The sequence below is a fragment of the Pocillopora verrucosa genome, chromosome 4, assembly GCF_036669915.1.
Source record: "Pocillopora verrucosa isolate sample1 chromosome 4, ASM3666991v2, whole genome shotgun sequence".
Taxonomy (NCBI): domain Eukaryota; kingdom Metazoa; phylum Cnidaria; class Anthozoa; order Scleractinia; family Pocilloporidae; genus Pocillopora; species Pocillopora verrucosa.
The window spans coordinates 17476943-17493299 of NC_089315.1; the positions used below are offsets into that span (position 1 = coordinate 17476943).

At 38.3% G+C, this 16357-nt stretch overlaps 1 protein-coding gene across 2 annotated transcripts; it reads right to left on the reverse strand.

Moving 5' to 3' along the window:
* Nucleotides 1-212: 212 nt before the first annotated feature.
* Nucleotides 213-15814, reverse strand: LOC131780656 (uncharacterized). Of its 2 annotated transcripts, none has more exons than XM_059097272.2 (16): nt 15621-15814; nt 10951-11219; nt 10389-10668; nt 9551-9843; nt 8757-8909; nt 8424-8467; nt 7825-7925; nt 6723-7047; nt 6035-6067; nt 5382-5531; nt 4647-4769; nt 4107-4457; nt 2485-2710; nt 1863-2015; nt 1022-1164; nt 213-756 (listed from the first exon to the last, which is right to left on the reverse strand). In XM_059097272.2, the coding sequence occupies exons 1-16, from the start codon at nt 15741-15743 to the stop codon at nt 545-547; spliced, it is 2979 nt and encodes a 992-aa protein (XP_058953255.2). In that variant the 5' UTR covers nt 15744-15814; the 3' UTR covers nt 213-544. The 2 variants fall into 2 exon arrangements, 1 of the variants encoding a protein (XP_058953255.2); XR_010717285.1 differs by lacking the exon at nt 213-756 and adding an exon at nt 1398-1719 and having other exon boundaries at nt 1047-1164.
* Between the last annotated feature and the right edge of the window lie 543 nt (nt 15815-16357).

Sequence of the window (16357 nt, forward strand, 5' to 3'; positions counted from 1 at the left end):
CATAAAAAACGAAAATGAACCTTTTCTTACATTTTTTCCTCCGTTTTTGAATTTTCAAAGGTTTGAAATTAGTTTTCGAACGGCTAGGTCACAGCATGGAATCCAAAAAGGTGGCAAGTTGTATATTTACTTTTTAATGGCGGGGGAAAGCTTATCATATCTGGAGTATACTTGTTAAAGTGATGAAGTTTTTACACAATGCTGGTGTGGAATTTTATTATTTCACCAAGCTAACAAATAACACACGCTATAATTGAAACCGTTAAAAGTTATGTTTGATAGTGTAGATAAGTAAATGTATATGAGCTTTACATATGCAACCAGGTGCCAACCAATATGTACTGCAAAACTAGTAGAGACATTTCAAGATGCATTCCGAAAAAAAAATCTGTGAAGATGATTCTAAAGGCATGGCGCTCTATAACATAAAAACATGAAAATAAAGATAGACCCTCCGTAAGAGAAACAAACAAGAGATAAATCTCAATGCCGACGTTTTGAAGAAGAAATATATCAACACCAGTGTTTTTAAGCGAAATTCGACTTAATTATTGCCTCCCATTGCGATCACATCATCCTCCGGCATGTAAGCAGCATTGTTTTGTCCCGCTGGCTCGTCTTTGTTGCTGTTCGGAAACCGTTGCGTCCTGCGATACTTGACAAACAAAACAGCCAGAGCTACAACTGCAAACAGTCCAAATACTCCAGCGCCTGCTACACCACCGATCAGAGCTGTATGCATACCCTGCTTGGGCTCTGCAAAGACAAACAAGAATTAGTTACATTCCTCGAAGAATACTTACGTCGTAGCCTCAGAACAGTGAAAGTTTCGGTCAGCGCCGAGAATCGAGAGCTCTAGGAATAGAGTTTTGGTCAAGAGTCATCCTTTGAAAAAAATGGTTACAGAGGGGTGAAGGGGTCAGGCTGTTTACAAATGAAGACAAAAAAGTTTATCAAAACAACCATAACGTTTCGATGTACAGACACGCGACATAAACGAATGCTTATTTCTAAAACCTACCTTTGGATTCTTCTTCTTTGGCCCCCTCGAACAATACAGGTCCACCTGTCAGAATGACTTTGTTTGTGCTTTCTTCTTGCTCTGTCCCATCTCGTACTATGTCTCTCCTCTTTCTCTTGTTCTTTATACAGCCTTTACTACATCTGCAAAAAGTCAGTTGGGTTTTGAGTTACAAAGGACTGTGACATGGACGAGAAATACAGGCTAATGATCGAGAATACATTCCCTTTCTAACAGTCGCTGATCATGATACAATGAGCCAAAACGCGAAAAAGCGTGACCCGTTTTTCCATTTTTTCATTTCTCTCTGAAAGTCGTGGAAACCATCGATGTCGAATATAATTGTTAAAATGAACCTAGCAATGCCCTTGCTCACCTGGGGTCTTTAGGGCTCAGTGGTAGAGTATCGAAGCTCGAAGGTCCGAGTTTCCGGACTTTTAACGTTGACTTTCGCGAAAAGACGAAAAAATTTCTTGTGTTCATAATCGTGATACGTAGACGGCGTGGTTTATGGTAATTATTTGCCGTGTACTCCAGAACGAAGGGTCCAGGTTCAAGACCTAGTAGGCGCATTGATTCGTCCTCTTTTTGCATTGTCTACCTTGATCAAGGGGCTTTAGCCGCTACGGGTAAGTGGGTCCGAAATACTAGTTAGTACCCCATGCAGGTGGCATAGCAATACTACTGATCCTCCATTGCTTTAAAAAAAATGGAAAATGGAATGACACATTTGGCGACACCTGGCAGTCTAACAAAATAAACCAACTCTCTAGAATTTTAATACAGGGTCATTTTTCCGACTTCGCTTGTTTGCAATGCAACTGAAATCTCTGAAACCAACCTGGAATTAGGAGAATTCCGGTGACAGGCCAGCAATTCACAATGGAAGTACACAGTGCCATAGTCGTTCCAAAATCGGAGAGTTTTGATTTTAAACTGTTGGTATTGTCGGGCTGGATCATAACTGTAGTCAAGCGTTGAATCTTTGGGGCATCTTATAGTTAAAGACAATAATTAAAACAAGATCGAATGAATTAAATGGATATCCGTGTAAATATTGGAGCATCAATTTAAACTAATTCAGAGAGAAAGATGGCCCTATCATTGAGACTGTTATGACTGTTAAGGCCTTTTTAGTAACTGTTGACACCAAATAGACGGTCCTTATCACAGCTTTTAATATCTTGTTTCAACAATGTAATCAAGTAAAATGATTCAAATTACAGGAGGCAACAAATGTCATCGAGCTTGCACAACAAGGCAAGCGGAAGGTAGTGCGCGACGAACTCCCCTCAGGATTTCTCGCCTCCCACGGATTTCTCGCCCCTCGCGCTCGCCCCCCGCTCATCTCCGCGCGCCTGAAAATCACAAAGAAGACAAGGCGTTTTCTGCAGTCTTAGCTTAGCTAAATGTATTAGATCAGTTACTGGCTATGCTTGATCACGGCACAATGATAAACTAACCCGTTTTGAAGAAAGGTGTATTGTGGCCAAGAATAAAAGCTTGCGTCTTTAGTAGCCTTACAATTCTCAGCCATAATGACCAGGTCAGCTGAGGACGCCACACTGTAACGTAAATAAACATATTCATTAAGATCGACCGTTAGAGGGTAGTCCTGCGTTGTATAGGGCGTGGCAAACAAAGAACTCTTATAAAAGTCCATCTTGAAGGTGAAGGTACCATATCCCGCTAAAAAAAATGAGGAAAAAGCAGGAAAAAGAGAATCAAGTAAAATTCTTTCTTTTTTTGATCACTACATGCGGTCAAATAGAGCGTCCGTATGGTTAATTGTTCATCCGACCGCACTGAATGCAAACAAGCCAGAATTGCAGAGGTCTCAAGTTCAATTGGACTATAGCCGTGGTTCCTATCCTCTATTGCATCTTGCAAAAACCCAACATTCAGATTTTGAGCACTTCACCTCAAGGAGAAATTCTCAATTGAGTGTCGAAATTCATCCTAGTTTTAATGGTTTTCCTTTGCTTCTCTCTGTCACTGGTTTCAAATACAAATGCCACCTCTTGGCCTGGCGACACTCCATCGAAAATAACTTTATCTGCATCTACTTTAGTACCCCGAGATAGTTGGCATTTGTGGAAGACGTGGTAGTCTAATGTCTAGAAACCGGATAGAAAGGTCTGATAATCAGCCCTCGTTCTGTCAATACAATATTGCGAGGCAAGACACCTAACTACTTCAGTGCTCCTCCTCCACCCAGGAATACAAACGGGTACCGGCAAACTTGCAGGGAAGCCTGATGAAATTCCGAGGGATATTATTTGTAATTTACCTACATTTCGTCCGGTTCCGTTTTGTGTTTCATGCCAATTTATAATAGTAATAGCACTGAATGGAGACCAATTCGGTCTGTAATCGTACGAGTAATTGACAAAATCGGGCGACCTCGAAGCGGGATTCTGATTAGTTGATCATGAGTATGACTAAAGACAGAATTGGATGACACGAAGTTATTTTACCAATTAATCAAAACTATGACAAAATTAGAGAAAGAAAACAGGCATCACTCATACGTTTTCACAAAAAAAAAACTCTATAAAATGCGCGCTAACAGGGCGCGCATATGACGCGTACTGTCCACCTACCAGCAGGCATGATGTGTCAAATGTCTTATTACACTGTGCAATTACAAGCATGACTTGTACTCCTATTACGCACGTCTGATTGGCTGAAAACGAGTGTATTTTTCATGTAACATGAGTACAAAGACAAAAATGTAACACGAGTGCAAATTACAAATAGCGTGCGCGCTGCCAAAATTTCGTCCGTCTTCATGTAAATTATTAACAAATAACATGATTTGGAGTGCAATTTGTTGTTCATAAGCACTTATAAATTTTTCAAAGACTTGTCTTTGCAAAATTTACACGTGCTTGCTAACACCAAATTGCACTCGTAATCATGCTGTTACCTATACAAATCGGGCTGGTGTTAACCAATCACGTTCAAGAATTTTGTTCTAGTTTTGATTGGACCAAAATAAGTCCCACTTAAACCTTAACCAACTAACCCTGACTAAGACATCAACGTCTAAATAAACTTATCTATTTCGTTTCATCTGAGTTACTTTCATTCCCGACGTAAATCCTCCGAGGTGTGAAGGCAAGGCTCAGTAGCTTCTTTCGGGAGTATCGGCAGTAAAATGGCAGTTTTATATCATGTGAACGAGTAACCACATTATCAATGATCAGAGCTGCTGCATGCACCTCGTTCGAAAAGATGAGAAAATCTTCGGTTTCGTTCCGCAGCGTCCCGCAACTATCTAAAGACGTGCTGATCAAGAAGTGGGTGGCGTTCTCGGTGCCTTTACATGAAGGATAGCGCAAGTGTAGTTGTTTGGCTTTAAAGTAGTGGAATCTTCGCTTTTCCAAATAAACCGTCATTTTGTTCTGCCCGCACGAGACACTTGCGGTTTGGTCTAAAATCAAAAAGTTTTAAGGAATAATTTGAAGAAACTTGTTTTAAAATCTTTATGTTACTGGCGATCAAAGGGTAGACTGAAGAAAAAAAAAGAACTGAAAAAAATAATCAGCTGGTGACAAATGATCAGAGAAACATTTTTTCAGAAAGAAAAAAAAAAAGCAAACAGACATCAGTCATTTCTTACCAACACAAGTCATATTGTTTATCCCCATCGTTAATCCATTTGGACATCCGCAGTAAAATGTTCCAGGGATGTTGAAGCAATGATGACTGCAGCCGCCATTATTGATAGAACATTCGTTGATATCTAAAATGGAGTTGACACATGAACAACTCGATTTAAGAAAATAAATAATACCCAAATAGGACCAACGAAGCTTTTTACAGTGTACAGACAGAGTTTAATGGAGTTTGGGTAGGCAAGTGGTAAACGCATGGGACCCCACGCGAGAGGTTCGCGAGGGATGCGAGCCTTGATTGGGGGCTGAATGCGAGTCTGTTGCTGTTCTTGTGCCGAGGAATTTCGGACTTAGTGCCCCTCTTTACCAAGGAATTGCAACTGAATGGATATCAGCATTCCCAGGGAACTTGATTGACAGTGGGGGTTAACATGAGATGGATTCGTATCGCGTCCAAAGAGAATAAGTTGTTCGAACAGTAGTGTTGGCTTCTTTTCACAAGGAAGCCGGTATAACTACTGGTGGCTCGAACTGCCTCGATCATATGCAAAGAATGGCAGAAAATGAAACTTTTAATTCGCTTTATTTAATCTAACTCCTTTTTATTCAGAAAATTTAATACTAACAATTTATGAATCATATAGATGAGTGTTACAATCGAGTAAATTGTTAGTTTATTTGCCGAAAAAAAGCATTTTAAATACGGGAACAGGATTTGTCCAACTTATTTTGTTTCTTGCCTTTACAAGATTTTCCATTCGACTGCAGTTGATATCCGCTTGCACAAGAACAACTGTAATTTCCCTTAGTGTTGCGACAGACTTGATCACAACCTGCTGGTAATATGAACTCTGGAAAGATTTTTGACCGGGCTGAAGCATTCGAATGCACTGAAGAGGAAAGTTAAAATAGTTAGTTCAAGGATTAAAACGCTTTTTAAGCGTTAAACGACAAATACAAAATTTAAGCGGAGTAGCTTTCCACTGTCTACTGGTGCAAGTTCATGCAACTGATTTTGCGCGGTTAAACTGAAGGAGATGCAAAATAGGGTGTGTTCTTTTGACAGATTGTGCATAAAAAAAACGACTTCCTTTCTGTGACTTTTTAAAGCCAGGTCCTGCTTTGTAAACTTCAAAGATGATGAGTTTTAGACTTCCCTATGGGAATGAATTAGCCAAAAAAAAAGAATGCGTTGTGTCTTGGAATTCTGAGTATTTCACGATTTCACCATTGTTAAAAGTCACCGTAAAGTACAATCGAGCGTGTGAAAATCGAAATAAAGAAACAGAGCTAACAGAGCACAAAACTCTGATTTCTCTTAAAAGCTTCATCTCGATTTCAGACGACTACATAGAGAACGGTTTATTTTGCGGGGAAAGATGTAGCAACTCACCATAGGAGCTTGCGTAGGCACATTCATTTACATCTGAAAGAAAAAGAATATCTGATTGATTAGCTGGGCAACCACTTTGTGAATGACATGTAGGGACGTAAGGATGGATTGATGGGATGGGCATATGAATGAAATACTTATGGGATGTGTAATATATGCCTGTGGTATAAATTGTTAGAGTTCTTTCACACTTTTTATTATTATTATTTTTTCCTTTTACACTTTACACTTTTATTTTTCATTTTCTTACATATTACAAGATATTCCTTTGACCCAGCAACGAGTCCATAAGTTAAATAAGGTAAAATTAAGGATTTATAAGTATTTGTGAGTACAGATGATGGAACAAAGTGTCTCAGCTTAGCAATCATTTCTATGGTCTTACTTATTTTAGTGATAACACAGTCCAAATGGTTTTTCCAAGAAAGATTTTCATCGATCAAAACACCTAAATACTTGATATAACTCTTATGTTCCAAGGTGACTCTTCTATTTTTTTCACTATCAAATATACTTATTTGAGGAAGATAACGGATTTTCAGGGCATTTTGCATTGTTCACGAAGGGTTCTGGGCTAACAACATGAGTATTAATGTATTGAAACATTTACACGAAGAAAGTAACGTCGGATATACATAAGTCATATTAAAGAATTTATGAAGAAAATGTGAAAGTGCCATCAGCTTACCTACACAGCTACGAAAGTCTGGCAAACTAAGCGAATATCCGAAGCGACATACACCACGTACATAGAATCTCCAAGCGCTCGAGGATGATATTCCGGGTGTGAAAGTGCCACCAGATGAACAGCCCTCTCCAACCACTACTCCTTTATCCATTAAGATTGCATATAACCCTTCCATGCTCAACACAGGAAGGGGAATCAAAAAACGCAGTGTGGTTGAATTACTACCAATTGTCACGTTTTGAGAGAGTGCGTCCACTTTGTAGACTGTTTGTCGACTGGGCAGCAAGACGAGTCTTATGTAAGACGATGCTCGAGGTTTTTTGATCTGTTGGAAAATTTGCAAAGTATAAACCTTTACAGATTGCAGTAATTAAATTAGAGAGAAAAATGAAATCCAGCTGTGTCATTTCCGGAAGGAGTAAATGTGTCTTCTTCCACTGCTCACAGAACACCGACTGGAAATTCGAACATTTTTTTTTGGAGGCAAAAAAACTGGAGAACCTGGGAGAACTTTTGGAAAAAGGACGAGAACCACCGAAAAATTCATCTCACAAGTGGCGTCAGGCTCCGCAAGGAACCTGAGCAGCAGCTCTCGGGGACGTGCGTTCTTACTTCTGTGTCATTTTCTCTAACCCAATCGTAAATTTTATTGACTTAATTATGCGCTGTCTTGTGCCTGTCCAGAAAAGTGATTGATAGATTATGGACAACTAAAAGGATGCAGGGAAAATAGGGATCTATTTGTTTTTTGCAATAAACAGACAAAACCATTTCTGAGTAACCCAGGGTAGCCGTCTCCTCACTCGTGAATCATGGATGAAAAGAACTCAAAATGTGCCAATTACATAAAAACATATAGCCTGTGTTTTGGGCTATGAACTGGCCGAAAGCGTGAAATGAAGGATGTGTAAATGAGCGCTCGAAAGTGAGCACATTGACCGATCAATTCAGCTCAAAGTGATAAATGAATATCTGCCGCATGCAGACTGTTTCACTGGAAAAGAGCCTGACCTAAAACGGTATACTGCTAACGTCATGTTTTGTTACCACGCAAATTAACCCATTATCCATTATCAGTGAGACACTGATAATGGAACCTTACCAATCGGTCAAACTGAACGCTCCAGTTGGAATAACCTGATCCAAATGTACTAACTGGTGCTTTGGGTTTGCGACTCGCTAAAATAACTCGCGGAGTACTACCTGAAAAAAAGTTGTTATGTTTGAACCTCTTTTTACGCTTTTTACCAACACTTTGAGTGATAGTTCTTAATACACGTTTCTGATGATAAAAATTTGCCTTCCTGTCGAATTCGTGAAACAAAAGGATTTCCAAGACTAAACTTTTTTACGAATGATACCTAGGTTATAGTGACTTCACTGCCCCGAACGGAAAGTCATTGATAAGTAAAAAAACTAAAGGGTCATCATGTTGGTAGCATTTGCTGTCGAGACCATATCAAATTTTTTCGAACATTTTAGTGTTACTCAGAGGGCGTTATTCGAGTGAAGTTCACTATAAAGTCAAAATTTGGAAGACGTAGTTCCCACTATATTTCCCTCTAAGTTTAACGAAAGGCTTCACAATGTTTTTCCATTCGATGCAAGTCAATGTGTGATCGTGTTCACCTAACTGGCAGAGTCCTCGTTAATGTAAATTCGATATTAACGCCACACAATGTGAATTGAGTATATACTTACTCATGCCGACAAGAATTGTCACACATCGCCACTCACTTTCCAGTCTGTGAAAAATACATAAAATGAGAGTAACGGGTGAATAGAGTAAACGAAAAAATGAATGATGAAAATTAGCAGCAGCTGATCAGAGGAAAGGAAGATATCACAAGGAGTTAAATAGCATTCAAATTAAAAACGAGCAAACTGCCTGAAGCTTGGAAAAACGCGAATCACCTGTCAATTCGAAAAAAGGAATATTTCAATTTTATACGATTTGAGATTAACATTTGAAAACTGTTAACCGCCTGGATTAATATACTCGGGATTGATGTCCATACCGCCTGTAATTCTTACCCAGCAGAGTCTATTGCCTTAAAGCAGAACAACTGCTGTCCAATTTGATACTGACGTGGGTACCAGGTGACATTTCTGTAATAGATTTGTCCTTGATTGCGTAAAGATGTAAGTTGCATTCCAGATGGAGAAGCAGTAGTTATTTCCACAATGCTGAAATGAATGGATTAAATAAAATATTGTGTCCATGATATTAGCTTAGATACTGAGGTATTTTCAGTTCCCGTTCGGGCATGAAGAGTGACATTTCGTCGTAATACCAATGCCTACGTACCAGTAAGCCATGGCGGGGTAATCTCATAGTCATTGAATTCACAAAATGTTTTTCACTTAAGTACCACTTCATGATAGGACGGAAAATGCGTGCACTGTAAGTACCTATCGTTGTCCCATACAAAGCCTTAGAAAACTTTTCTAAGGGTTTGTATGGGACAACGGGAGGTACTTACAGTGCACGCATTTTCCGTCCTGTCATGTGGAGAAGTTAATTTGTTTTTATGCCCTCATTTCTTCCAAAATGTTCTCCTCAATCAGAGTTCGAAGCGACTTTGCATCACAGCTTATTTTTCACTTTCTTCTTAGCTTGCGAGCATTCTCTCATTGACCCTGGCGTTACGAGCTCGAGTTAGCGAGCTGTTTTAGCATGTGAGGGTTCTGGCACGAAAATGTTCCAGAATTCTGACAGACTTTTTCGTTCGGAACCTTCATATACATATGTCCTCTGAGTCAAAATTTAATTTTGAAACTAAAAACTAAAACATTCCAAAGCAACTACTCTAGTTCGCTAAACTTACGACTTTGAGAGATCTGCAACTTGTACTTCTATCACTGCAATATATGCAGAGCCAATTGAGACATCAGAACATTCACCGTCTTTTGGGGTAGATGCTGTATAGACAGGCTTTTTATGACAATTACCTGCATGGTTACCAATTACCATGACAAGAAACTGTAATGGGATACCGCTGAACGGTGTGACGCTACCAAAGTTTGTAGTTCCCGCTGGAAAGTCTTCTAAAGTTAATGCCACTGCATAAATTCCGCCAACTGCTTGTTGTGATCCATTATACGTCAGAACGCAAGGAGTCTGCCAGGGAAAGTTTATATTAAGAAATAACGCTAGTGAGAGTACCAACATACGATTTAAAACTCTCTCATATAATGTCCTGATACACTTCCATTCTGGTGTAATATCAAGGTAACAAGCTTCAGGCGACGAGTTTATCCACCATCATTTACTTGCTTGATAATACCTTGATATTGTAAGGACAAATTATATTTCAATCACTGTTGGGAGTTATAGACTTAGCCCTCTTTAACGCCTGCAGGGCCGAATTCTCAAAAACCTCCAGCTTTGCTCCAGCACAAGCTCCAGATCTTCTCAATCTTTTGACCGGAGGGCTGTTTCAATTATCAAATGTGATAGGGGCATTGCTGCCCTTATCACATTGCGTTAAAATCGAAACTGGCGGATGATAGGTTCTCCTTCCTTTAACTAAATAAATCTGATTTTCTGTAAGGTTGTCTCTCGAAAAATTCAGTTTATGGTTTTAGCCAAAATCCTTCTGATACCGGCTTTTTTATTTTTTGATTAATTTTTTTCAACCTGAAGTCACTTTCGTTATCAATTACCTCATCCAGTGTACCGTATGGAAAACTGGTATTGTCTCTAAGAGACTCCGAAATAGTCGCAAAACGGCATTTCACTGTATCTCCATCCGGGTCTTCAACTGGAATTCTGAATGACTGACGGCAACCTCCTGGAAATCGAACAATGGCTGGGCTTCTTGTTACTGGGGAAGAATTAATTTTGCCATTATCTGATCGCGGCGAAAGGTTAATGGTAGTTTCTACTCTCCAACTTGTAGAACCACCATAATGACTAAGAGCGATCCAACAGCAACCTGAAAAGCTTAAATCAAAGAGAACTTATAACTAAAATTTTGTTTTTGTTTTTGGTCAGCCAACCCTCAAAGGGTGTGATAGTGAAGTTTATTCTTGATTTTTACACTGTTAAAAAATGGATCAAAACTACATTGGTACCTCTGAATATCAGTATCCATTACCATGCACATGCTATGCAAAATTGCTACACAAATATATCAGATGTTCGTTAATCGTGAAGAACATTAATCGGCTTCCGTGAGATATATTCAGTTTGAGTCGAAAGCATAGGAATCCCTCATGGACATACCTCACATGCCATTCCTTTTCGCTGTTACTGAAAGTATGCGTGAAATTATTTTCACCCACTGTCCAATCCTCGGTGGTGCTGTAGTCTGTACAGTAGAAGTTAGTATTTCCGATGGCAGTCGACCCACATACAGGATTAGGAGAATTGGTGCATGTTGCATCCCATGAGCTTCCGAAAGAAATGAGCTGATTGCTGCTTATCGTGCTCTGGTCACAGAAAAGATCAGCGCTGTACGATCGTCTCCATCCGATGCGAAATCGAAACTGTAACTAAATTAACGATAAATAGGTGTTAGCAGAGTGTTCGGCCTTTGTTATAAGGCTATCAGAGTGCCACCATCCTTCATTGTCCTACGCTAGGACAACTTGTCTAATTGAATTTCAGTAAATCATTTACGAGCAGAAAGGGGATAGAGTCATTGTAGTTGCCTGAAAACATAGCAAAGTGGCACTGAATATCCATTTAATACATGCACCATTCTTTCAAAAAGACACCTGCATGGACTTATTGCAGGCATTAAAATAATAAAAACAAACAAACAAACACAAAAAAAAATGACAAAATAACATCAAACTGAACTTTGGAAAACATCATACGAGCAACCAATTAGGAGATCATGGAGCCAATGATAAGTTTTTAAAGCTTTTCTTCCAGAAATCCTCTACTGCTTCTACTACTACTACTACTACTACCAACAATATTAATAATAATAATAATTATAATATTCATAATTACTTATTAGCTTATATAGCACATTCTACATGCCGTAATGATCATGTGGAATTAAAAAAAGAACGCACTAAGATAATCTTAGCTTCTTCATTCAAGAAATAACTTTCAGTGTCTTACCCTTTCCCTAATCTCCCCTTCTTTCCCAACCTGGTGTGAAGGTTTCTTCTCATGTTACAGACACAAGCCATTTTAAATGAATTGCCAGTGCAAGAACAACACGCACAGTTGAAAGAAAGTACATCAATTTGCTTAAGAAGAGTGGCTCACTTATTTTTAGGAAAAGGAATCCAATGACGATGACATGTCACCTTGTAGATATCATCTTTTTGTTAAGAGAGCCAAGAGCCAAGCCTCTACAATATTTGAATGCACCATATTTCGTTTTCAAATTAAGTGCATTGTTACAAAAGTTGATCCGTTCTCATCTGCTTCTATTCCTAACCCCCCAAATAAACCGTGAACCTGCGAAGAGTCATTTTAATCATATTCATGTAGAAGTTATCTTCCTTGAGTATGGGCTTGGGGTGTTTATCCAATTGGTGGAATAGCAAATGTTTGTGAACGTTCCAAGCTTACTTGCACCACTCCCACTCTGACACATAGTTTGGGGTGGGGTGGAAGGTGAGGAAGGGGAATTGATATTTATAAAATGTGCGACATCATCTTCAATTTCGTAATTTTCTCCGAAAAACGACAGACGTCACTACGTCACTGCGTGAAATAATGTTTTGCAATGGTGGGTTAAAATGATCCAGTTCTCATCAATAGAGATCAATTTTACGGCATAGGAATCGAATGGTGAGCTAACTATTTGATATGTAGTTACTTTATCTCGAGCTCAAAATTATTGATAAGTGATAAACAATTCTCAAAAATTGCCATCATCTCCTTGAATTCGATTCAGTGAAACTGTGGGAAAACATTTCGATTGAAATTATTTGAAAAAGAGGCGTTTTAAGATAAAGATGAAGAAACATTTAAAGCACACAGGGAAAAAATATTATTTCACTGGTTCATGAATTGGAAGAACTGTGTGAAAAGTCATTGATTTCACGATTTTGTACAGGCAAGTCACTTCTAAACCAGTCAGATAATTGTTATAACACGTAGTAATAAATTGATATTTTCCTAATTCCTCCCTCTGCTGTATTAATTTTCTTAAATATACGAAATCAGCTTTGAAGAAGTCGGCTCCAGTTTTTTTTGGTTCAAAAGAATGTAATTGTGGCGCCCTTGCTTGGGAAATTAATTTTTTTAACTACATGACCTTTATTTTTAAATTCAAATCAAATATGCATGTACATATGTAACCAATTCAGACATTTGAAGCACATGAAAAAACAAGCTAATAACAGACGTAGAACGCACGTTATAATTCCTATTCTGTGAAATTTTATTTCATTAAGGTTCTTTTTATTTTATCCTGATATGATATCTTTTCCTGGTCACTATTCACGATAAACGCAGATTGCATATCCGGTGCATATTGTGTGTAATTATGCTTGTGCAAAAGGCCGCTTGTTAGTCAACTTTATAAATTCTAACCACGATAAAGATCATCTTACCATCCATGAGAATCAATTTGTTCAGTGTGGTGATTGATAAATCAACTATTGTCTTTCAGCAAAGAATTATTCCCTACTGCAATTGGCAGTTTGCCTTCATTTTTGCCAAACTGATGGCATTTTATCTTGATATGCGTCTCGTATCGAAGAACACCCCCCCGTCGATTCTCCAAATGAAAACAATCTAGTCTCGGCTATCATTGCCTTATATAATATACATTTAAATGTCAATTTCGAACCCGATTTTTATCTCAACATTTTTTTTAGTTTCGTTTCAGTAATAAGTTGCATTGGAGTTCGAAAAAAACTTACTTAGCCCGCACGACCAAGTATAGTAGGTAGGTCACACATGTATGTATTGTGTACCCATAAGTTACCGATATAATCGCGCAAATTGCGAAGTTCAGTATTTTAAGCACGGCACTAACAGCAATGGCAAGATTGAGTTCCGTTTTTAAGTTTTAAATTCCCTTAATTCCTGTCACGAGGGTCATCTCGGTCAGTTTTCATAATGGTAGCGAGTTTAGAGTACTATTTTGATTCTGCTTGATGTCGCGATTAAGAACTAAAGTATAGGTAATGATTTTTGGTCTCTACAAAATAATAGAAAGGGAAAGTTGGCACACAGTGAATAAAGCCCGGTGCCGCTCTAAAATGAGCGTTAATTAAGCATTTCGAGAAGACAGTTGACCCCGCTCACGTATGGCGCGTCGAAAATTGAAGCAGTCCAACTTCCTTAAAGTACATAAAAAATTTTTGTTGTAATAAAAACATTTGTTTGTTTGAACCTGTGAAAGAAGAAAAACATTTTTGCCCTTTAGAGATATCTTTACTTATTCCAAACTGGCAAATCTTCGTAAGGACTCAACTCTCGCGGTTTATGTATCAATCTTAGATCCTGCCTCTAACGATGCGAGAGGGTTAAGTGTGCAAACCACTCTTAAATTTGGGAAATTATGTTTCTCGAAGTCTCCTACTTCACGCATGTATCGAAATTTACCAGCGAGGAGTAGAACTTTTGCGAAGAAAATCAACGAATTGCCTTCTGAACTGATTCTGGGACGTAAAATCTCCTAATGTGGGACACAGCCCACTTTGGTCAGAATATATCATTTGCAAATGTTTAAGTTCATTTCGTTCTTTTTATACTTAGCCAAAACACTTAAACTAAAGTTTATGACTGTTTTCACAACGACTGTATCAAGGCTTATGGTGGTACGTTTTTTTAGAGTTATATTACAAGCCTGTTACGCCAGACACCCAAAAATGTTTTTCCTCTTTGCATCATGACTGCTCGCCAGATCTCGGAGAAATTAAAACGTGCATGATATTCGACGGAAACACTTTTTTTTTACAATGTATTCTTTTTTTTTGTTTTTAAATACAAATAGATAAAAGATAGCCAAAACACCTCTAATTAGGAACATACTAAAAGGGCCAAGCTCTGACCGACCTTGGACTTTCAAACTATTCAAACAATGGAAGCACATGACTAGCATGATAAGCTCGTGATAAATATGCTGCGACATGATAGGAACACCTAACATTTACATACCTTACAACAGTGTAAAGGGTTGCCTTTAACCTGATGTTACCTCGCCATATAAAGTTTTCTAAAACTCTGAGAGCAGCTTTTTGAATAATTCTTACAAAGTGACCTTCGTTTCATTAGCCTTTTTTTTTTCTTCTCGACACCCTCAATACGTTATCCATTATCTAACAAAAGGTTTATAAGACTGCAAAAACGTATCAGATTAAGGGCGTTGCCTTAACAAACACAACTTTTTATCAGCTTCTTAGTTTAAAAGGAAATGCATCGAGGCTGTAGGAGAGAATTTTTGGTGATATCTCGGGAATCTGGACTAAAGTTCTATCTTTTGTATTTCATTTTTCTACCTTGATAATTGCGCATCATTTACCGAAAAGGAGTTTTATCTTGCAAATGCAAAAGGCAACTAGTTTGTGAACTTTGCTTTCACGTACATATTTCCGAATCTCTCTATATTTCCATCTTGAAACTTAATTTCACCTAAAAATTCAAGTTACTCGATTGCAATTTGTGTGGGGTAAACAATTTAGCTATCGTCATTCAACTATTGCCTCTTTTTTCTTTTTCCACTCAAGAAAGAAATTATTTCAGGTTCGTTTTCTCTTAAGTTAAGGCAAAGCTGAATGGCTTTTAAGAATGCTAAGAAAAACATGCAAATTAATTCTCAAAAATCGCCTTAAGGTGGAATTAGGAAAGATTTTCACAAATTCCAAGAGCATACAGACTTCCATACAACTCAACGTGATTAAATTGGGTAACTATATAGTAGAGGATCGCCAACTTTTTGAGGCTTCGTAGAGATTCTTTTACAAAAATTACCATACCTTATTGCTGTTAGAATTATCTGGAGCCCACATTATACTGCCGTGTCGGAAGTGCGATGCTTCAGTCGTAATGCAGACAAGCACAAGAATGAAGATCCACCAAGCTAGTACACGGCACTCCATCAGCTTTGACCGTAAATTTTAAAATCAAAAGTGTTGAACACTAAATATATTTACAGTGCTCAGCTTGAAGAGTTTACAACAGAGGCCGAAGACCTTTGAGTTTTATTGAGCAACGAGACAACTTTTGATACGGTCTTATCACATGATGCGTTTAACAAAAGGGTTCCTGTGTGTTTCAGCTGGTTCCAGTCGATAAATAATGGTAATAAGATCGGGTGGAGTCTGTAACTCGTGCGAGCATTTAAAAAAATGGGACATCCGCAAAGCGGGAGTTCGATTTGTCAATCACGAGTAAGCTTAATGACTGAATTGGACGACAAAACGTTATGTTACCATTTAATTACAATTATTACAATTTCCGCGAAAACCCATCTATTTATTGAAAGAAGAACTTGTAATAGCATTTTTTGAACACTGCACTCAGCCATTACAATCTCCTTTTCCTTCTCCTTTTCGTATTTCTTTTTTTCCTCCATTTTTCGGAAACCCCCAGCTCCAGATGGTAAGTTGTTGTTATGGTTTGTGAAATCAATTCTGTGATTGGTGGACCTATTTGTATGTTCTTAGTGTGATTGGCTGATGTAAATGTCTAAGAATTACAGGCGTCCGATTAC